The 24,655-nt window shown below is 38.4% G+C and overlaps 2 protein-coding genes across 2 annotated transcripts in view; both read right to left on the minus strand.

The window, feature by feature from the left end:
* The window catches only part of LOC131280224 (uncharacterized), a 61,218-nt gene extending 60,190 nt beyond the window's left edge, over nucleotides 1–1,028 (minus strand). The window contains exons 1-2 of the mRNA XM_071218362.1: nucleotides 989–1,028; nucleotides 523–949 (exon numbers count right to left, since the gene is read on the minus strand). Of these exons, the coding sequence (XP_071074463.1) occupies nucleotides 523–949; nucleotides 989–1,028 (467 nt within the window). The remainder of the gene's footprint in view (nucleotides 1–522; nucleotides 950–988) is intronic.
* Nucleotides 1,029–1,478: 450 nt separating this feature from the next.
* Nucleotides 1,479–2,429, minus strand: LOC101415235 (olfactory receptor 52D1-like). The gene has a single exon (XM_004455007.1). The coding sequence runs from the start codon at nucleotides 2,427–2,429 to the stop codon at nucleotides 1,479–1,481; it is 951 nt and encodes a 316-aa protein (XP_004455064.1).
* Nucleotides 2,430–24,655: the final 22,226 nt, after the last annotated feature.

Below are 24,655 nucleotides of genomic sequence, written 5' to 3' on the forward strand. Positions count from 1 at the left end.
ATTCCAGATAGTAATAAGTGCCTAGGTATATAAAAACCATAGATTCCAAACCTTAAATTAAGAAACTGTATTGACTAATTAGAGTTAAGAAAATCTAGGCCCTATCTACACAGATTTGATCTAATTATCTATACTGCATATTGTTTTAAACAATCACAGAAAAACTTAACTCTTTGCTGACTGAATAATTAGGACCCACTACTGAATCTTAATAATCAAATTTTATTGCTTTATGTGGTGCTTTTGCAAGGCACTGTGGTACGGACTAGAAAACTCGAAATGACTGGTGAAGAAGCCTTGGAATAACACGTGAAGGATGATATAAAAAGTCGTTTTGAGGCAGGGTGCTTGTACTGAATTGTATTTTAGCCAGGGTATATCAAACATCAAGAATGAGTTCAAGTTAAAATTCACCTGAGAATGGAAACATCTTATGGTCAGTTACTTCACATGCTCATCCTGATACTTTAAGTAATATGGAAAATTGTAGAGGCACAAACAAAAATGAAGAGAGTCAATTACCAGGATCCTACAGATGCCTTCTCTTCGAGGGCATTTCTCGAGGTCTTGGCGACGTGGCCGCGCTGGGTGACGTTCTTGCTCTGCTTGTCTTTGGCTGTACGGATCCGGGGCTTGGCGACCATCCTCGCGGCGCCACCGCTAGCCCCGACTTCCACTCGGACTTGCACGCTCGCTTTTCCTCCCGCCGCTGCGAGGCTCGCCTCTGCGCGCCCGCGCCGCCTCAGCGAGGAGGCTCTCCAGCGGGGCGCGAGCTCTGGCCGCTGGGCCTGGGCGCAAACACGCAGGCGCCGAGGCGCTCCCCCGCCGCGGGCCGCCTGCTCACTGCCGCCGCGCCCGCTGGCCGAGCAGGGTGCGTGCGGGGGAAAGCCAGACGGCCCGGGGAGGGGGCGTTCTGCCGCCGCCGCCGCTGCTCTGCTCGGGCAGCCGCCTCCCGAGAGCGTAGAGGGAAAGGGGAAGGAAGCTCAACGAAGCAACCCGGCGATGCAGCCTGCCGCCTCGCACTCCATCTTCTCAACTTCTTGAAGTGATAATAAATGACCACTTTTCTTCTCCCTTCAGCACGTAGGATTTTTGTCTGTAGAGAGACGGTAACTCTCCCTGGCTTTTACTTTCAAGTGCCCTGCATTATCTCCTGACCTTTCCTAGGAAAATGCAAAACCTAGAGGTCAATTAACCTACTGCATGATGACTGTATATGAAAACGGTATTCTGGACATTTACCAGGTTTGGATGAGTTGTTCTAAAGACTTCAAAAACTCGACAGTGGTTAAAATGGGAAATTTTGAGTTGTATGTATGTTACTAAAATTTTAAAATAAATAAAACTGTCAGATAGTACTTGATATTGCTCAGGTGGTAAAAACAGTTACCTCTAGTCCAAGGATATGAATTGCTGGAGAAAGTGGGAGATTAATTAAAACTTTTCCCATTGGTCTTTTTCCCATGTGGAGAGTATAGCTACTTCCTCTTTATCAAAAAGCCAAATATTCTCATCCGTATCTGTTTAGTATTAATGCCATAGACCAGGGGGTTGAGAACAGGGGGCACAAGAAGATAAAGATTTGCAAGTATAATGTGGACCTGGGGAGGTACTCTGTGGCCAAAGCGGTGGGTAAAGAAGGAAAAAAAGGCAGGGATATAGAAAACAAGAATCACACAAATGTGAGCTCCACATGTGCTAAATGCTCGGAACTGAGCATCTTTAGAGGGCAAGCGCAGCACATCCCTCAGGATCAGGCCATAGGAGGTAGCAATGAGGACCACATCCACGCCAGTGACTGCAAGTGCCACCGTGAGACCATAAATAGTGTTGGACTTGATGCTGGCACAGGCCAGCTTGGCAATGCCCATGTGTTCACAGTACGTGTGGGGGATAATGTGATGTCCACAGAAGGGTAAGCGTTCAATGAGGATGACAAAGGGGAAAACAAAGAGAAGGCCTCGGAAGACACATGCTAGACCAATCTTTCCAATCACAGTGGCGTTCAGGATGGATATATAATGAAGTGGGTGGCAGATAGCCACATAGCGGTCAAAAGCCATGGCCAGCAGGACAGCTGACTCGGTGGCAAAGATGGTGTGAACAAAAAACATCTGGGTGAGGCAGCCATAGAAGGAAATTATGTGGGACCTAAGCCAGAAGATTGTTAGCATTTTGGGCAATGTGGTTGAGCAGAGTACCAGGTCAGTGATGGAAAGTAGGCATAGGAAGAGGTACATTGGCTCATGTAGAGCTCTGTCCGTCATGATGATATAGAGAATGGTGCCATTGCCAACCAGAGCAAGGATATACATGGAGCAGAAGGGGATGGCAATCCAAACATGCTGGTCTTGCATCCCTGGGATTCCCAGAAGAATAAACGTAGAAGGGTGGAAGCCAGTGTCATTGAGTACAGATGCAGAAAGCATAATGATGCAGGGAACAGAAGACTTTAATCTTCCTAAAATCAGTTAGAAAATGAAATGGAATCATCCTAGGTGCCATTTATTCCACCTAAATATCCATGCAATTTCTTGCTTTGCATTCATTCCCACCAATACTGCTGGATTTTATGTCTTAAATCATTTCATTCCTGTGTTATTAAAATAACTTTATAATGAATATGCCCACTTCCAGGATTTCCATTTTCCAGTGATGACTTCTGCCTAAATATTCTCATATGAAAATGCAGTCAGCTATAATGCAAATATAACTTTTCAATGGAAATCTATTGCTTAGTGGATGTTGTACCGAGTATCTTGTATTAACCACCTCTGTCTACCACCATCATTTTCTACCATGTCTGTGCCATGGACACTGACATCTATGGGCTATATCAGCAGACCTCTTTGCCCTCTCACTTCTGACTGGGTTTGGTAATGGAAAGCACCAACAGGATACTGGAGGGAGGAAGAACAGTGGGATTAGGGTTGCTGCAAGCTGGCTGGATTCTTTGATAAACAACCTTCTCTGGTTTTGGTTTCCTCTGGGCACTATGTCCTCCACTTGTCTCTTAGGACATAAAGGTTTAAAAGTGCCTGGAATACTAGTCCAGGGGTGCCATACAAACACTCCTAATTTCACTACTTACCCAGAACTATGTAAATGGTTTCCTTATTACATCTCCTCAAATGACCCAATCTGAGTATGCAATCTGTTTCTTGATGACATCTTGAATGATACAGGCTCAATGGCGTATCCAGCTCTTCTTGATCTTGCTCTTAGGTACCTATCTAGCATTATTTACCACCACACTCCATCACATACTTCATGTTCCAGCCACATCTAAGTGCTCTGAAAGGTAAAAAAAAAAAAAAAAAAAGTTTTCTCATACTTAAATGTCTTTTTCTTGTGGCATTTTTTGCCCAGAAATTCTATTGTATTTTTATAATAGTGTTACCACTTGAGAGCTTTCCTCTATGCTATAGTGTTCCCACTTGAGAGCTTTCCTCTGTGGATAAGATAAGAGTTGCCTTTCTCTTTCTAGACCCCATCATGCTATTTCACTCTATATACTCTAATAGATGTATACATTTCTAATCTAATATAATCTACCTATATGGTACATCTCTATCTGCTTTCTAGACTGGCCACATACTTTAGTTGGATTACAAAACATGCTCTTTCATCTGCCTTAGTCTGCTTGGTCTGCTTTAGTGTATGAGCTCTGATAGGGCCTGTCAGGCCAGGGCCACACAAATGTGTGTTCAGGAAAATCTCTAAGGAAACAAAGCATGAAATAGGAAGGGAAGAAGGTTAGAGACTGGGGCTTACAGGTGAGTTAAATCAAGGCAGTCTTTTCAGTGTGCCTTTCCTTGGTTTGAGGTTATGGCAATATAAACAGAGAAGGGAAAGAAAGAATGTTGGAACAAAATTGCCTTGGGAGACAAAATAATTATAAATGTGAAGTTAAACCATCACTCTTACCTTGCAGAAATCCAGTATTCAGGATTCAAAAAGCCTCCTTTTAGAAAGGGGCATTGACATTAAGTTCATACAATTGTTCTCGCCTAAAAAATAATTTTAGAATGTGGATGCATGTAAGAGGGGATCAAGTATTTCTATAAAAATTACAAAGAATATCATTCTCTCTACCTCTGTCCACTGGAAACTTCATTATTAAAAGGCTAACAAATAGTGCATTATGAGTTTTGTTTCATATATGAACTATGCATTTCTTAGTTGCTACTGCAAGTTAATTTATGCTAACAGTCACTGTTACTATAAAGTAGTAGGAAATAATTATATAAGAAATTATGTCCATTACATTATTTATTATACATAATAATGTATTATGCATTAATAACTGCCTACTATATATTAATATAATTTTCATAGTATATTTTACATTATAATAGTGCTAATTATATTAATAGGAAATCATTTTTACACTTTAATTGGTAATGAATTTACTATTTTGTTTGTATTTTAAACTCCAACAAGAGTTTACTGTCAATTGTACTGTAACTTTATAAAACCATAAAAAATGGGAAAAATAGATTATAAAACATTCCAATGCCCATCTTGGAAAAGTATAAATGTTTCTGATTTCTGTCGTGGTCATACTTGAGATTTTTGAACAATAGATGACTCTTTGGACTTGTAATCTAGTTGGGGCATAAGTTACAAACCATATTACTTCAATAAATATGTGAGGTTTGACTCCAAATGTTCCATCCTGAAAAGTGTTCACCTGGAAGTTGCTTGTACATCTCTAATGACAGTGAACTTAACATTTTTGGAGGCAGCCATTCTCAACTTCTCTGAGTCTGAGAATGTTTTCTCTATATTGAGTCAATGTCCATAACCAGAATCTTCATCAAAACAGCATGACTACTCTCCTAGATCTCAGACTTCCAATTTTATGAACACTTATGTCCTTTCTAAGTCTGTCCTTTCATTTCATTCCTTTGTCAAAAAAAAAAAAGATTAAGTGCCTACAATGTACCAGGAATTCTTCTAGGTGTCTGATATACATTGAAGAATAAGACCTTGCATGCTCACTGGTATATTAAGCTACTAGTCTAATGATATGATGTAATTAAACAAATAATCTCCAATACCTGCATAAAAATTCTATATTGAAATGTGCTATGAAGGAAAGTTACATGAGCCAGGTCCTACTCAAAGAAGGCTTCACTGAGGAAATGAAATTTAGTCTCCACATCTATGTCTTCCTCAAATATTTCAATCAAGTTTTGTACAACTTGACTCCCAGTGTGTTTCCCCTTCTTATGCTCTCTTTCTGTGGTCCTGTCTGGAAAATAAGATCAGGCTTTGAGTCAGACTTCCTAGGTTCAAAACCTGGCTCTATTAAAGTTATTTGCTAAATGTAGTAACATGGGTAATTTTTTATTACCCTCTGGTCTCAGTTTCTTAAACTAAATTTCCAATAGTAATACATACGTTACGGAGTTTTGCAGAGGGTTAAATGAGATAAATCCTGGAAATCACATAGTACAGTCTCTGGAACTTAGTAAAGCTCAATAAATATTAGTAATAATATGCATTGCTATTTCTCATGATTTTGCAAATCTCTGAGTTCATCAGTTTGATTTTATACTCACTTTTTAAAAGAGCAATCTTCATTTAGCTCCTCAAATTGAATGATACATTTACTTTTCTTGAGTCTGTAATCAAAAGTTTATGGCACCGTGGTTTCACCCTCTTTCTTTCAAAAATCCTCTTCAGAGATATTCAAAACTGATCTCAGTTAGCTAAATTAACTGAACGCTCATAAGATATGAAATGGGATGACTTCCCAAAGATCCCAGTCTTATCAGTATGAAATGTCACTGGAATCCCCTCATTATACTCCCCCAAGGCATTGTTGTGATATTCAAGGTCCTTCAACACAGAAAGAACATGCATGTTCTGAATGCCTCCAAGAATAGAGTAAGGATGTAGGAATGCTTATTTATGTGAAAGTAAGAACTTCTATTTGATTGTTTAATGAGGTGGCCTTCAGAATTTACCCTAGAAAAGAAAAGCAGAACCTGAGGATGCTGCAACTGGGATTCCTAGCTTGGCAGGCCTCTAAGGTTTCTGCATATGAAATTCCATGCTTTATCTACATTGAGGGAATTAGATCTGGGGTATGCCAGCTGTGCCCAGACACTGGTGTGACAAGGTCAGTCAGATGAGTTTACTGATCCCATAGGTTTTTTGCAGGCACTGTGCAGGTTCCAGGTCTCAGGAAAAAGGTAGGAGAAAGATGCAGTTATTATCAGAAAAATTTTACCTCATCATTACTTTAAGAAAGGCCCCTCCAAAGATTCAGATGACTGAATTCTCTTGATTCCATAGGAAAAACAGCAAGAAACTGTATTATGGGAAGCAAAGAAGGATTTAATGATTATAAATTTTAAAATGCACTAAAGCTACCCAAATACGTGGGGGAGTCAAGGAACTGTGCTGCCTATAATGGAGTCTGAGATGTCCTTCAGAGTGGCCGATTATTTCATTTTTTCTGCATCATTGTCTTCCCTCTTCATATTCTCCTACTTCTGCTCCTGGCTTTAGAGAGCTGTCCTTAAACTTATTCTCTGTCCAAGTCACCAATTCAAAACTCACCCCAACTGGCAGTCAGTAGCCCAGGACAAGATTTTATCCAGAATGAGTAGTATAATTACTTCATGTGCCATCTGGCCCCTTTTATCCCCACCCTCTGAAGGCTTTTTGGTCCAGAGAGGCTATGGTGAGGTATAGAGCACCAGTGACCCCAGCTGTTAAGAGAAGAGGTGAATTTGAAAATAAGATCTCTTGGGAGAATGCCAGTCAGATCAGGGTCCTCTCTAAAGGTATGACATAATTTAAAGTAGGATAAGGGGTTACCTCTTTACTGAACTAGGGGGTCCATTCCTGCCAATCTCCCTACACATACTTCATCTTGGTCTAGAAGCATTTTCTCCTAGCTATACTTATCTCAAGCCTCCAGAAACTTACTCATTCAACTACCAGCCTTGGCTCCAATATGAAAAGCAGCTAAATTGTGCCAAAATGTTAGGCAGATAGATGCAGGGAGAAGGGAGAAGACAAGAGATGAGAATACAATGAGAGGAGAAAACATTGAAAATAAAAGGACTTTATCCCATTTGTGAAAGGTAACTTGCATTGGAATGTGCACAATTTCCTTTGGGTTGCCTAATGTTGCCTATTCTCAAGAAAAGAATCATTGTGTTTAATATGAATTCCTCCAGGTTTATCTTGATCCTGACTATTTCCTTTTAGCATTTTAGTGTCTACACTAGTGTAATTCTCTGCTTTTTCTTCTTCATATAATCATACTACTTGATAAGTTACTTAATCAAAGATACTGCCAGTCATGGTTCAATGATAAAGTGCATACTTCTCTCATAATCCACTGAAGAAATGCTATTTGGATCCTTTGGAAATACTCTTCCTAATTCTCCATCGAACTCTCATTCAGGCCAACTAGCTAGGAATCCCAGAATGGAGATCAGGTGTAATGTGGTAGACTGATTGTGTCAGGAGCGACAACATGGAGAATGGGTACTGGTAAGATGTGAAAAGGTCAATAGCATTTCCTCCCAGGCCTGGATCATCATCTGGAATCATCCAAGATAAGGGCATATCTGAGCCAGGGAAAGATAGCTTTCTGGGGAAGAAGGATGAAAAAGGTAGACTCAGATTCATTTAAAGTATAATCCCCAGGCAGAGCTCACATTATTGTAAACATCTTAGCTAGCCTGTCACTACTCTTCTCCTTCTCTCATACCACACCTAATTCTCTTGAACTATATTGAGCTAAGAATACATATTTAGTGTTCAGTAATATTTACAGTTTCTCTTGACTTCCAGGCAAGTACAAATATAAATTGGTTTAAGTTTTTTAAAAGGTAATTTGACAGTAGGCATAAAGAAACTTAGAAGTTGATTTCCTCTAATCTAGTGCTACCACACATAGGAAACATTTATACAGAAAATAGAACAAACTGAAATGAACAGGTATATAGATTTGAATCTCAGCTATGGCATTTATTATTTGGGAAATTTTAGTTAATTAGTTAATTTTTCAGACGCCCAATTTCCTCATCTTTAAAATAGGGCTATTGGGCAGTGGTGTTGCTCAGTGGTTTGAGCACCTGCTTCCCATGTATACAGTCCCAGGTTCAATCCCCTGTACCTCCTAAAAAAGAAAAAAAAAACAAGTCTATTAATTACACCCTATATCAGTGGATCCAAAACTTTACTGTACACTGGAATCACCTAATGCTCTTGAAAAGTTCCTGATTTAATTAATATGGCATGACACCTGGGCATTTATAAGCAGATGAATTTTCAAGACCCTGAAATAGGTAGGCATGTTATTTAATGTGTTTGAGAAGCTTCAATGAGGTAGCTATGGCAAAAGCAGAGTGAGGAAATTGTAGTAGATAAGATTGGAGAGGTACAGGCATTTCTCATTCTCATACCCATGTGATTCTTCTCTTCTTTGTAAATATGAGAGAAGGCTCCATGTGTTTAGATGTGGCCATGGGGCTAGTTATGGCCAATGAGGTAAGAATAGAAGTGGCATGTGTCAAGTCAGGGCCAAAATATTTAAGAATATTTATATTCTCTTTTCATTTGCTGCAGTGACAAAGTGGGCCACAAGTTAGAAGCAACATGGATCCTTGAGTTAGTGAATGGAGGAAACTGCCATAGAGAGTTGTCAAATGATATATAACTTTGTCAAATGATATGCAACATAAGAAACAAAACTTTAGTGTCCTAATACTCTGAGATTTGGGGGTTTACTTGTTACCACAGTTTACCGTATCTTATCCTGAGTAATATAAATATTGCAAGCCATTGAAAGAACTTGACCATTGCCCTGAGTCACATGGAAAAGCATTAGGATATTCTAAAAGAAAACTGTCATGCTCAGAATTACAGTTTAATGGGAGGATACTGAGTACTGTGTTAATAAATTGTAGTGAAAGGCAAGAACAGAAGTAGGAAGATCAGTTTGGAGACTGTTGTAATAATTCAGGATGAAATGATGGCTTGGGTCAGATTATAAAAATGAAAGTGCTGAATAGGGATTAGTTCTGAATATATTTGAGGTAGAGAAAACAGGATTTGTTTATGGATTCTCTGTGTGCACTGAAATAAAATAATACAGTTGTTGTTGTTGTTTTTTTCACACCATCATGCTGCCTCAGCATCTCCAAGATTGCCAGCAGCATAAGGGACTTTGCATTGTCATAATGCCTCAACATCTTAGACCCTATTGTTGGGTTCCTCAGTGACCACTCCTGTTACCTACTTATCTAAGATGAACAACTTCTTCCTGTCCTCCCCATGTCCTACTTGGGTTCATATTTCCATGAAAGCCAAATGCAAACACCCCAATGCCTACCCTTTCTTGACCAACTGCCACAGCTCCACCCCTTAACACTATAATGGCATAGCGCCCAGCTCCACTGTAACCTCCTGCTCCCTGCTGCTTGGTTGCACCTATACTCCTGACTTGTTTCTCATATGACCTTGCAAAACCTGCTGTTCCTCTCTGTTCTAGAGCCCATGAGTATTAATAAACTTTTCTTTCTTACATCTCTAGTGTCACTCATCATTACTACACCTATCGATGTAAAGAGCCTCACAATACAATATAGAATGTGAGAAAAAGAAAATTTGAGGCTAGACTCAAAGTCCTGGGCATGAGCAATATGAAAGATTAAGGTACTTTTTACTGAAATTGAGAAGAAAACAAATGAGTAGATTTATGAAGAATGACAAAAGTTTATTTGGGGAACTGCTGAGTTTGAGGTGCCTCTGAGATAATCAAATGGAGAAGTCAAGTCGGCATTTGCTGATGTACAAGTCAGGAGTTCAGAAACGAGGTCCAGGCTTCCTCATCAGCATAGTAAAAACATTTAAAGCCATGAGGATACATGAGACCATGTAGATAGAGAGGGCCAAAAACTAGGCCCCATTATTTAGACATGAGCTGATGAGGAAGAGCCAGGAAATGAAGCAAATAAGGCTAGTTGTGAGGTAAAAGAAAAAAAAAATGGAAGCCAGCTGAATAAAGTAATTCAAAAAAGGAGAAAATGATCAACTATATAAAATAATGCTGATAGGTCAAGAACTGAGAGGACTGAGACCACTGATTTTAGCAATTGCAGTCATTATTGACCTTGTCAAGAACAGAATTATAGTGTAGTAATAAGAAAGTTGCATAGGAGTAAATTAAAGATAAAATACAAGAGAGAAATTAGGGATAGTTAATATAGAGAACTCTTTCAAGAGGTTGTGCTGCAAAGGAAAGTAAAGATTGTGATTATAGCTGGATGAGAGAAATATTATCAAATGTTTATATTGATGAGGAAAGAGTCAACAGAAAGTGAAAATTGGAAATTGAGGAATGAGGAGAGAATTGCTAGGCAGTTACCTTAAACAGGCATTGGAAGATGGAGTGTAGTACACAAGTGGAGGGTACGATCTTGGATAACAGCATTCACAGTAACCAGAGGGAAAGTAGAAATAAAAGTACAGATAGGTGGGTGGATGTGGTCATGAGTACCATGAAAATTCTCTTCTTCTTGCCTCTGTTTCCAGGGAAGTAAAGCAAGACTATCTATTACTAAGAATGATAATAGGAAAGAAAGTATTGGAGGTTTGAGGAGAAAAGATAAAATGTGAATTAATCATCTAAAGAGTGGGATAGTTAATGGATAAAAAGCAGTAATATAATTAACATGAAATATAAAAGGTTAGGTGGCAATATACCACAATTTGCTCATGAAAGTTCCAATGTTTATCTCTTGTCTAAATGTTATTACTAATGGTGTCACCTTTCATTCCAAATTATATATGTTCTCCTTAACTAAAAATGTTCCTGAGTTTAATAATTTAATCTTCTTTAAAATGAGATGAGTCAGCACAATTACAACTATTTACCTCATGACTACAGGCACAAGATGGGTGAAGAGTTAAACTTAAATAGTGTTGCTGTAGTAAATGTAATAATGGACTATGAAATTGAAGCTGGTAAGGAGAAAAATTGAGCAATGAGAGAAAACAATAAACTTGGAAACGAAATAATATCAGTTGATTCTCAATGCCTTGGAATAGAAGGATTATAGAATTAAATCACAAGATACAAAAATACAGTTTGATAGTTTGGGCTGAAATGCCTGAAACTGAGATAATAATGAATTTGTTTAATTTAAGTAAATGCAAATTCTCAAGTATTATAAGTAATTAATGAGTAGATGAGATAGGATGAATAAGATTTTTAGAGGAAAGGTCTGAATACTGAGACTAAAACTATTCCGTTATCCATTGTTCCATAACAACCCCAAAACTTAGTGGCCAATAGAAAAAAATTTTTGTCTATTATGATTCTGTAGATTTACTGGCATCAGTGAGGTAGTCCTCAACTTTGTTTCTCTGTCTCATGTGGCTGCAATCAGATTTTTGGATGGAACTGTAGTCCTCTCTAAACTTGACTAGAGTTGGTGCAGTTGATGCTAGTTGTTAACAAAGAACTCATGCAGGTCTGTCAATATTACATTTTCATGTCATGAGATTCTCAGTCTGTGGTGACAGTGTTCTAGAGAGAGTCCCAGAATCAAATGTCCAAGGACACTGATGCAGAAGCTGTGAAGTTTCCTATAATCAACTTCCAGATGTGTCCAAAAATGTCAAATCTACTGCCTCCTACTTTCCACACAAGTCCCAAAGGCTGGCCCAGATACAAAGGGAGGGGAATTAGACTGTACCTTTTGGTTATGTGACATGGTCATATTGTGGATGACTATATTAGATGCAAGAAATTGTTTTAGCCATGGTTGGAAAATAAAATCTTCAACAATCCAGCGTCTGGCCCAATAATGTATGTTTCCTCCGATATTCAAAACATATTCACCACCTTCCCTAAGACCCCCCAAAGTCTCATTCTCTATGTGATCAGTTCAAAGTCCAGAATCTTCTCTTCTCAATCACATCAAAGTGTGAATGTAGATCTTTGGATGCAGTTCTTGTATACAGCTCCTTAAGTAGAGTTCATCTCAATTTGAAAACTTGTGAAATAAGGAAGTGTGTTATCTGTCCCCTACAAACCCCACAAAAAATACTTATGCAATGATAATACAGATAAGGTAATGGCAGTAGTTACTCATATTCAAAAGAGTGAAGTGAGAAAAGCATATAGCATTCACTGGTCCATTACATTTCTAAAATCCAGACAGGGATATATAACCAATTTCTTAATAAGAACCCAATATTGTTTCCTGTAAATGATTTTCCTTGGCTCTTGCCTACGACCTCTAACAATTGAATCTATATTCTACATTCTATGTCATACTTATTTTTCAATGAGAAACTACCTATGTTTACACCTGAAAAGCTTTCTGAGCCTTCATCCTATATATAGAAAATTAGAGACCAAATGGGCTCTTTTCATTTTGCATATTTTCTGTCCCTTTTAGTCTAAGCATATATGCTTACACCTGTATATTTCTCTTAAAAACTCTGTGAATTTTCTATGAATCATCTAGGTTTTACTCCATTAGAGAAAATTTACAATCACAAATATCTTTGACATGGACCTCAGTCTTATTTTGGCTGAGAGTTAGGGTGCTCTGAAAAATACCTTAAGATTCTTAGAAGCTTCTATATCTAGTTAAAAAGGTACACCATTTAATGTTTTTTCTATTCTTAACAAAGGAACTCATTCTAGAGATTATATTATACCCTAAGTTCATTTTCTTACTTTAAAAGTGTTTTGGTTTCTGGAAGAGCTGGGAATAAAAGACAATTTTATATTTAAGCCTAGCCAGCTTCTACTCCTTTATATTTCCTCAAAGAATTCTGCTTCAGTACTAAACAGTTTCTAAAAGTTTATTTTTAATTATTTTTTTAAATTACTGATCTCTCCCCCCTACCCTGTGTTGGCGCCCTTGTCTGTAGGCTCATTGTCTGCTTTCTATGTCTGATGTAATGTTGGCTCTTTGCTTGTTGTGACTGCTCTTTGTCTCTTCATTGTGTCCACTTGTTGTCTGCTCATCTTCTTTAAGGGGCACTGGGAACTGAACCTGGGACCTTCCATGTCATAGGGAGGTGCCCAACTGTTTGAGCTATATCTGCTCCCTGCTCACTGCATCAGCTCATTGTGTCAGCTCATTGCATCAGTTCATTGTGTCAGTTCATTCTGCCTGCTCATCTTCTTTAGGAGGCACCAGGACCCAAACCTCCCATGTAGGAGGCTGCTGGAGCCCAACTTCTTGAGCCACATCCACTCCCTGAACAGTTTCATTTTTATCTATCTTTTTACCTGTAGCTATCAGCATAGCATAAACATTAATGTTGGCACTCTGCCTCAAAAATATCTTTAGCCAAATTTATTCATACATTAGGTATATTTTCTATTTTCCATATCACTGCAAGTGACAGTATGCCAAACTTTTTCTCTTGCTTCATACAATAATTATCTTGCTGTCCTTCAAATCTTCATTAATAGTTTCCTCAAGGCCCTTTAAGCTTCTACCTGTTGTCTGGCTTCAAAGCCAAAAAACGTTACAGATTTTCATTACAGTAACACTCAGTTTCTAGATACCAATTTTTTTTATCATTTACCATCCTAAAAACAAATGGCTTAAAACAACAAATGATGAGTTCTCATGGTTCTGTGACTTGACTTTGAGTCACTGGGTAGTTCTTTCTTTGGGTCTCTCATGCAGTTGCTGTAAGATGTCAGGTAAGGCTACAGATGACTTAAGTCTCAACTGGTCTTAAAGTCCAGTATGGCTTACTAATATAACTGGCACATGTTGCTGGCTGTTAGCTGGGAACTAAGCTGGGATCATTCATGAGAATAGTTGGACATAGCCTCTCCATGTCTCTTGGGATTCCCATAGCATTATAGCTGGGTTTTAAGAAGTATACTGAGATCAAGAATTTCAAACAGTAAATTTGTAAAGAAATTTATCACTTATCCTCAGGACCCTCAGGATATCACTTCAACCACATTCCATTTGTCATGCAATCCCTAAGTCCAGCTCAGATTCATTAAAAAGGGAATTAGAGTCCAACTGTTGATGGAGGAATGACAAGTTCATGTGGCAGAAAAGCATGGAGGATGGAAGATACTGTTGTGGCCATTTTGGATAACCTATCGCACCAAGTTAATTGAAGAGCCACTTATGTGGCCATTAAAATCATCAAGAATAATGACAGGAATAATTTTGGAGAAAATGGCTTTGAGTCAGAAGCTAAAAATAGTCACAGAAGGTAGAATGGCTCAGACTGAGAAGATCACTCTGGTTAATTAAGGTAATTCACAATGCATTTTGATGACATGAGATTTAAAATTTGGGAGTTTTACAATGGAGAAACAATAATGGTCTAGCAGCCATTATGTGGAGCATAAAGGAGACAGCAATGTTATTCTAAAGGCCCAGAAAATATATAATAAGCAATACTATGGGTTTTTCAAAAGGCTAGGCATTTTCTGAACAGGTAAGACCAATATTTCTTAAGCATCAGAATCACTTGGGGAAATACTTACATATACCAAGACCCATCAAAGAAGAAGAGACCCTAGGCCTTTGTAGTTTTAACAAACTCAACAGACAGTTCTTTTTTTCCCCCTGAGATGATGCAGATGTCCACCAAATTTCAAGAATCATTATCATAGATGACTGATTTTCCTGCGGATATGGTCTTAAAAGAGGGCAATGATGTACTGTTAACCAATCTCATGTTACTGACTCTCACCCATCTGGGAAAGCCTGCCAGAATTACCTAAAATTACTAGGCCTTAAGAGTTACCTCCTGAGAGCCTCTGTGTTGCTCAAATGTGGCCAGTCTCAAAGACAAACTCAGCATGTAAATTCGTTGCCCCCCCCCCCCCCCGGTGTGGGACATGACTCCAGGGGATAAGCCTCCCTGGTGCCAAGGGATTACTACCAAGTACAGCTGATGATGTAACTAGAAAATGACCTTGAAGAAAAGGTTCAACTCAGAACAGCAGAATATCTCTGTCTACATATAATAACAGGAGTTACAAATGCTTTTTGACCTAAATAAAGGGGGAAATGAAAAGGACAAATGAGTTTATATGGCTATGAGTCTCTAAAAAAGAGCCGGGAGGTTATTAGAGGGTTTGCCATTATGCACACCTGAGCAGAGTCCCAGAGACAGATAAAGTAGGTAAAGCCCCAGGTATTGGTTCTTCTGAGAGCTACAGAGACCCACAGGTTTTATGGTCATGGCAGATGGAGTTCAGTGCCATGTCAGTTGGCCCTTCTTTGGAGTTGGTATTTCTGTGTGATGGAGCTGGACTCAGATGTGATCTCTTTTCACAAGCCTTTCCTGTTACTTTACCAGAATAGTAGTTGGTGCTGGGGTTTAATATATACCCAGGGGATCTGAATCTCTGGACTGACCATATGCTAGCCAGGCCCTGAGCCTCAACAGAGCCTCAACAGACTTCAGCTCCTAAACTCTGGTTTATTGGACTTACCCCACTCAACTAACATTGAGTTGAAGAAGGTCAACCACCACACCATGGCGCCAAGAGTGCCTACAACTGAAAGCAGGAGGATTGCATCCAGCATCCATGTAGAATCTAAGCCCCCTCTTGATATAGATGTGGAACGGACACAACCAATCCAAGGTCCACAGGATGGAGGAAAAGAATATGGATTAGAGTGGACTTACTGATATCCTATTCATGAACTATTGTGATTAGTAATCGAAGAAAATGTGGCATTGGTGTGGAAAAGTGGCCATGGTGGCTGCTGGGTGTGGGGAATGGGAGGAAGAGATGAGATGAGGAGGCATTTTCGGAACTTGGAGTTGTCCTGGGTGGTGCTGCAGGGACAATTACTGGACATTGTAGGTCCTCCCATGGCCCACTGGATGGAATGTGGGAGAGTGTGGGCTATGATGTGGACCATTGACCATGAGGTGCAGCAATGCTCAGAGATGTGTTCGCCAAATGCAATGAATGTCTTATGATGATGGAGGAGAATATTGCTGTGGGGGGAGTAGTGGGATAAGAGGGGTGGGGGGTATATGGGGACCTCATATTTTTTTAATGTAATATTAAAAAAATGAATAAAGACAAAAAATAAATAAAATTACTAGGCCTTTAATCATTTCTTTTAATTTGTTTATATGAATAATGTTTTATACACATTATATATGACTATCACTATTCCATAAGTCTTAGAAATCTCATCTCAAAATGAGATGGAAATTTTCCTCTGTACTATCTTTATTTTAATTAATTTATTTTATTTTTTAAAGATTTAAATTACATAAATGTTACATAAAAAACTTAAGGGACTCACATATGCCCCCCTCCTTTCCCCTCTCATACTTTCCCATGTTAACAATAACTTTCAGTAGTCTGGTACATTTTGATAAAATTGGGGAACACGTATTGTAGTAGTAGCATGGTTACTAACCATGGGCTACAGTTTACATTTTAATTAATACTCCTCCACACTATATTTTAATGCAGAAGAATCTTCATTTTGTTTATTTTTTCTGTCTTGATGTCAACCTGCTTACCTTTTCTCACTAATTCCTACAATCTTTAGTGAACTTCTGAGATTTCAGGTAAATTTAAGTCAACTTTGTAGGCATTTCAGCTCTTAAAAAAAATGAAAACTACTTCAAAATCATTTGGGTTATCTGTCTCCTTTCCCAAGCTCTTGTCTCTTGTCACTGTGTCCCTTTGGACAATCTTGTCTGGAATATGCTTGGCCTTTATCCATAGAAAACTGAATTGAGTGCTGGAGAGATGGTTACCCAGAGGTTGGAATATATTTTGTGGTAGGAGTACAGAATCATTGTGACAAAAATGGTGAGTCAAGACAGAGAACATTCCTGGTGTGTAGAATATAGGGATGACACTAGCATAGGAAGCACATGTGCTGAGAGCTTTCTGGCAGACATCCTGGGATGGGAGGGGAAGGCCCAAAGGATGAGAGTGTAGGAGATGTCAGTGAAGATGAGATCTGAGGTGACAGTCATTACTGGCACAGCAAAGTCATACCAGAAGCTGATGGAGATAACCATATGGGCAAGCCAGGCAATGCTTATGTGCTCACAGTATCTATGGGGAATGATGAGTGTTGGGCAGAAAGGCTATTGCTTTAAAGAACACATTTGGGAAGATTATACAAAAAGCTCCTGCTGATTATACCCTGCAAAATCTTTAGTAATAATCTGACAAGTGAGAACAGTTATTTATTTTTGGAGGAAGGAAATGGCAACATAGTGATTGAATGCCATGGTGAACAGGATGGCATAATCTATGGTAAAACATCGGGGTAAGGCATCCAATAAAGGTGATTTCCTGAGGACCCAGCCAGAAGATGCTGAAAGTTTGGGGTACAAATGTATTGGAAAGGATGAAATCTGCCACTGCTCACATGGAGCAGTAAAAGAACACGTGCTCACTGAGTCTGTAATCCATGGAGAGAAGGTAGAGAAGGACACTTCTGCCTGCAAAGGCCATGAGATAGATAGTGAAGAATGGAATCTTAACCCACATTTGGAACTTTTCCAGTTCTGAGATTTCTGATAGGATGAATAGCCTGGACAGAATGTGGTCAACATTGTCTCAGATTTTATGTATCTTATAAATTGAAAATAAAAATGTTATGGCTGATCATAACAATTATCTTCAGACATCTATCTTCCTCTGAGCCTTTTCCAGTGTCATCCTCTCAATTCCAGTTCTGGAAAATTACAAACTTATCCCTTCTCTTGTCTTTATTGATAAATAGCTGTCAAACTTTGTTACAATTTTAAGTGATAATGTAAGTGATAGTGAAATAATATTTTTGCAGACACACGAGTCATTTAACTTTTAGGTAGTGTGAGCTGAAACCAAGACCTCGTTTTCATGGGAAGCTGGCGCTCAACTACTGAGTCACCTCAGCTTCCCTGATTTGGTCTTTTCATTTGTTTTTCTTGCTGTTTTGTTTTTGTTTTTTCAGGAGGCACTGGCTATCAAACCCAGTACCTCCCATATGGGAGTTGGGCACTAAGCTGCCTGAGGTACTCCCATCATTTACCACTTAATCCAGTACTTCCTAGCTACCAGAAACTCAGGAAGTTTCCTAACAAAATTTGCATAAAAATAATACCAGGCAGAGGAACGCTTTATTTCTAGTCAAGATTTTAGAGCAAAGTTCAGTGTAAAATCCCAGCCCTGAGTAATTGGAATAACTACTGTATAGGGTCACAAACTTACGTCTTCTGTCTGAGGAAGGAAGACTCAGTAGCATATTTGAAACCTAAACAGACTACTCAGTCTTTTCTTCTTCACTCCTCTCTCCACATGAAAACATCCCCACTAGTTCTCAACACTCTTACAGGAAAGTTCACTGAATTAACAAGGAAGCAAAGATAATTCCTCCTTAAAACCTAAAGTTGAGGTGGTTTAATCTAGGTTGGACAATTTTTAAGAAATGGCTGCCTTAGATAACTTACTATGGCAGCTTTGTCTAATGGAAAGGAGATAGAATCCTCCTAACAACCTTCAAAGGAGGCAGATTGTGACAGGGAGCCCAGGCTCATTGCAACTTTATGCAATGATATTCTTTTCTCTTCTAATACATGTAATAATTCATTCTTGTGATACTTTAATGAAACAGTTTACCTCTGTCCCTTAATTATTGGAATTCTTCAGTGTTTTGTCCATGCCATCTTCTTTCTTGGTCAACAAACCCCCCTGAGTGATTTGCACAAATGTTGTGGCTTTAACTGCCATCTCAGTGTTGAAGATCCTCAAGTTTAAATCATAATGTAAACTCTACCATGATTAGTAGCTATATTTCAATATCTGTCTATCAGCTATAGCAAATATAACATCCACATGTAAAAAGATCATTGCCCAGGAAGGGGGAAAAGGGTTTGATGTTGGGTATGTGGGAGTCCCCTATATTGTGTATGTGACTTTACCATACTCTAAAACTTTTACGATGACATAATAAAAATTTAAAAAAAAAAAAAAAAGAATGTAGACACCGAGGAAGTAATGAAAGAGATTGCTTGCCACTATACATACAGGGCAAAAACTAATACATTGATGAAAGTCACTTTCATTGAAACTGTGGTTGCTATTGGGGTTGGTGGATGCTTAGGAGACTTGAATCCCTGGACTGGCTATGTGCCAGCTGGGGTCTGAGCCTCAGCAGAGTTGCAACACCTACTTTTCGATTCATTAGACTTACCCAGGTCAGCTAACAGGGAGGTGAGGGTGGTAAAACACCACAAATAGGAACCAACAGAGCCTACAACTGTAAGCAGGAGACACTTATCCATCAGTCATGTGTGATCTAAGCCTCCTCTCGACTTAGTGGTGGAGTGGACATTGCCTTTCCAGGGTCCACAGAATGGAGGAATGAAATATGGATTAGAGTGGACTTACTGGTATTCTACTATAGACCTATTGTGACTCTAGCAATGGAAGAAATTTTATCGTTGATGTGGAGACAGGGGCCATAGGAGTTGCTGAGGGCAGGGAGAGGGAAGAAGAGTTGTAATATGGGGGCATTTTCAGGCCTTGGAGTTGTCCTGAATGATATTGCAGGGACAGATGCAGGACATTATATATTCTGCCATAATCCATTGAATGGCCGGGGGGGGGGGGGGGGCGGGCAGAATGTAAACTATAATCCATGCAGTGTAGAAGTGCTCCAAAATGTATTCATCAAATCCAATGAATGTGCCACCCAGATGAAAGTGTTTTTTGATGTGGGAGGAGTGGAGGAGTTGGGGAGTGGGGTATGTGGGAACTTATCTTTTTTTAATATAAATTTTGTGTGATGGATGTATCTTTAAATAAAGACAATAAAAGAAAGAAAAAAAAGGAAAGGTTAAAGCTATGTAAGGGAAGTTTTTAAAGTGTTAATAAAGAAGTGGATCATGCCCTTTAGTTAAGAGTTAAAGATATGATGATTATCTTACATTTATTAAATTCATAAACAAATTACTCCATAATGTATTGCTTGTTGAAGAATAAATATACCCACACAGCAGAATTTATAGCCCCAATTTGGATGTAGTTTTATAATGTTCTGTGATATTGGAGGAATTAAAATCAGTGAGAAAAAAGTTATTCCATGAATGGTTTAGAAATCACATTATTTATTGTAGGAAAAATGTACCTGGACACAAAATTCATATTAAGTAATTAAAGTTCATCATGAATCAAAAATAAGTGTAGGAGCAGAAGTGGCTCAAGCATTGTTCATCTGTCTCCCACATGGGAGTTCCTGGAGAACTGAACTAAAGAAGACAACAAACAATAAGTAAACATTGAGAAAAAACAATGATAATGAGCAAAAACAATGAGCAGAAAATGAACAAAAACAATAAACAAACAACTAGCAAACAGATGACGGTGCCATCTCAGGATGGGGGGAACATAAGCCTAACACAAGAAAACTCCCAAATTATATAAAATTTGTTTGTCTATCTAAAATCTGCATGGGAATAAAGATTTTAGGAAATATAGTTAGGTAAATAAATAAGGAACAACTACATAAAAGAGGAAGACAAACCTGCAAATATAGACTAGCAAATAGCACCAAGGACCAAATTACATGGTAAAATTTGAAAAATAATAAAAACTGTTCTAAGATGCAAATTTTTAGTCTTAAGCAAATTGTTAAATAAAAATTAATATAAATATCTTAAACATACAAAATATGTAAATCACTCATTTTAGAAAAGTAAAAGGGAATACGGAGTTGAATCTCTGAAGTCACAAGTGAAATATAACAATATGATGATTCAAATCAAAATCAAAAGTCAAAAGCAAAATTTCTAATGATAAAGGACTATTTCTAGACACCTAGACAGGGCATGTAGCTCAGAAATTTGGCCCCTTTCCAATGGGCCCTAATCTGGTATTTATGCTCCCCAATGTGACAGTTAGACTCAGCAGTGGTTTCTCTGTGCATGACTCTTCTGTCCCTCTATTTGAGCCTATAATTAGAACTAGAGTTGGTAGGTGTACATCCAAGAGACTTAAATCTTTGCGTTGTCCATGTGCCAGCTGAGCCCTGAATCTCAATAGAGGTGCAACACCTGCTTTCCAGTTCAATGGACTCACCCAGGACAACTAACAGGGAGGAGATGATGGACAAACAAAATATCAAGGAACCAAGTGCCTCCAACTGCAAGCAAGAGAGTCCCGTCCATTGAATGTGTGGTATCAAAGACCCCCTTAATTAACGGTGGAGTGGGCATCAACATCCCAGAGTCCTCAGGAATGGGAAACAAGTAGCTTTACTTTAGTCCACAAAATGAGTCAACCCCACTTTGATTTTCAGCTTCTGGAATACTGTTGTCTGAAATTATTTTCCACCCACGTTTTATCCCTTCACATTTCTTCAAATTAGTCCATCTTCCCTCTTTTCCAACTAACTTCCACTAATCAACTGTTCCCACCAATATTCCTTAACCAGTATCTGAATTAGGGAATTTTCCTACATGGTGTCCTAGCAATCGGCATTACTCAGTTGGTTACTTCACTTTTTAAATTTTCTATTACTTATTTTTTATCACTTAATATTCACTAAACTTTATAAAGACAGAAATCTTGTCTACTTATGTTATTTTTAAAAAGATTTATTTTCCCCCCTGCCCTACTGTTTTTGCTGTCTGTGTGCATTCACTATGTGATCTTCTGTATCTATTTCTCTTTTTTTGTCTTCTCTTCTCATCTTTCTCCTCTAGGATTCAGAGGGACAGATCCTGGGGACCTCAGTTGGGGAGAGAAGTTCCCTGTCAGTTGCACCAACTCAGTTCCTGGTCTCTGCTGCGCTTCACTTTGACTCTCCCCTTCATCTCTTTTTTGTTGCATCATCATCTTGTTTCCTGATTGTGAAAAATTGCTGTTCATATTAAGTCCCTCTAAACTAGATTGACTCCTACAAACAAATCCAGAGAATTCAAAGCCATAACACACCAGTGAAACATGATCTGGTAAGAAGTGTACAGATAGATATGAGAAATTAATAGTACCTTTCCCACTCACCTTCAAGGTTTTAGATACAACATGTTCCTGGACTTTAGCATTTCCATTCTTTATTCTGTTTTCCCAAGAGTCACTAACTCTGCCTTCTGTTTAATCTAAAGTATCATCCCTCTGTCTTTGATCCCTGTCCCTGTTGGAGATTTGGAACCGAAGGGTATCAGGAATGAAAGAAAGAGAAAAAGGAGAGAGAAAGAAAAAGGAAGGAAGGAAGGAAGGAAGGAAGGAAGGAAGGAAGGAAGGAAGGAAGGAAGGAAGGAAGGAAGGAAGGAAGGAAGGAAGGAAGGAAGGAAGGAAGGAAGGAAGGAAGGAAGGAAGGAAGGAAGGAAGGAAGAAGAAAGAAAGAAAGAAAGAAAGAAAGAAAGAAAGAAAGAAAGAAAGAAAGAAAGAAAGAAAGAAAGAAAGAAAGAAAGAAAGAAAGAAAGAAAGAAAGAAAGAAAGAAAGAAAGAAAGAAGAGAAAGGAAGAACTAGAGAGCTGGGATCAGAGGGTCTGTGAGTAGAGACTCATCAGACAACTTTATTGTTTACAAGGGGCTCTCTATATACCCCAGTCTACGTGACAACAAGCAGCAACATGCAGTCTACATGACAACAAGCAGCAACATGCAGTTAACTATCAGCATTACTCATAGTCTAAGGAATTCAAAAAAAATCTTATCTCAAGGTACAAAGTCTAAGTGTTCTATTTACTGCAAAAGGTATGTGCTTATCTTTTCTTTCAGCCTTTAACAGCTTCATCCCATTTGCCCGGAACTCTTAATTATTGCATTCCTTAGGTTGCAAACATAGCCATGGAGACGGCACATCTCTCCTTGTGAGGCCACTGTGCCTCAGTTTCCAACATGTCCCTTTGTATCTGAGCAAGACTTTGTCTTTAGCAGACTTTCTTCTCCTGCCTTATTTACTAGTCTCTGACTGATTGCTGAATATTTGCCTCTTATCCCCTAACGCTAGGAATTCATTGCAATGGCGCATCCTATACCTCTCTACTCACAGTCTCCCCCAGCACTCAGCTAAACATAGGAGAAGTCTTTCAGTAATAACCTGATTACAAGTGTGGAAATCCATGCCTTGTTCTTAATTTTCTTTTTATGTTGAGTATATGCATTTCTTTGCTCTGCATCTTTTAGAGACAAGAAATGCACTAAAGTTAGCCCATGGGTCATAGTAGGACCGTGTTGACATTTGTTTAGGGACAAGAATGATCTAAAGTTAGCTCATGGGTCATAGTAGGACTGTATTGACTGTTCTATTCCATTATGTTAGTGTGCTCCTCATGGAGGTCAGTTTTGTTGATATTTTAGTGCTTACCCCCATCATCACAAAATAATACAACACTCACTCACAAATGTACAACCATATATAAACCTATGTTTGCACACTTAAGAGAACATGAAATGCTCATATCAGACTTCAATCTCTAAATGTGGTCCTAGCCTAACATGGCCAGTCCTAAATCTATCATAACAAATTACTCTGTAATTTTTCTTATATCCATAAATTTAGAATTGTTGGCCCCCAGAAAAAAAAAAAAGAAGTGTTTTGTGTGGATCTGTGGGAGTGGCTTAGATTTCATCTCTTAATAGACATTCCCTTATTATTTTATTCTTTGACCATCAGAATCTCCTTCAGAATCTGTACCCAAAGTTTCCTATTTCTTGGAGCCTTCCCTCTTCCACCTTGCATATGGTATGAATAAAGCAGTCCTTGCATGTATGTCTTCTAAACTGCAAAAGTAAATCAAAAGGCATACACACAGGATCTCATCTCATTATGCACATTTTACTCTTTACTTCTTACTCCCTATCTCTTACTCATCACATCATTTAATATATTCATTTTGTATTCATCATTGATTTCTTTTTCAGTGGAAGTTTTAGGAAACAGGTGATATTAGCTGGGGAAAATTTCTTAAGAGAAGTATTGATTGCTCCAACCGGACGCCACCTAATACATATTTCATCTGAGCCAAGTTTTCTTTTTTATAAAATAAGAGGACACTGAGTATGACAAGGCAAATGAAGAATATCATGTCTGAAACTACTTGCATATATTGTCAGGGAAATGCAAATACATGCAAATAAAAGTAAATAAACTATAAGTCTTGAATTTCATTGGAGGTTGCTCTTTTCATTCAAATCTTAAATGATTCTAAGGATTATTGAACCACTGGAGAATTTCAAGTGGATGTGACACAACCACAAGTGCACTTTCAAATGGTTATTTCAGATTTTATAGAGAGAGTAAGTTGGATGAATCAAGGCTGCATGACCTAAAGGATAACTTTGAAATACACTCAGAAACAGATGATAGATAAGGGCACAGGCAAGCTCAATAGCCATAATAAAGAAGAAATGTGATGACCATATAGCCACTGAAATGACTTAAAAGCACATCAAACTCAAGTCCCATTCAAATCAAATGTTGAATAATTTTGTAGGAAAGTGATGGAGGAGAATTAAAGGAAGAGCCATAGGTTTCTGCCTTTGGAATTCACATTGGTGATGGTATTATTCTATTAAGGAAGAGGTATTATTCTATTAAGGGAGATGGAAAAGGAAGAACAATTTTATGGGGAAAGGTAGTAAGCCAACAGGTAAGTTTTGATAACATTAAATTTGAGAAACTTAGAGCATTTT

Source organism: Dasypus novemcinctus, chromosome 10 (genome assembly GCF_030445035.2).
Source record: "Dasypus novemcinctus isolate mDasNov1 chromosome 10, mDasNov1.1.hap2, whole genome shotgun sequence".
Taxonomy (NCBI): domain Eukaryota; kingdom Metazoa; phylum Chordata; class Mammalia; order Cingulata; family Dasypodidae; genus Dasypus; species Dasypus novemcinctus.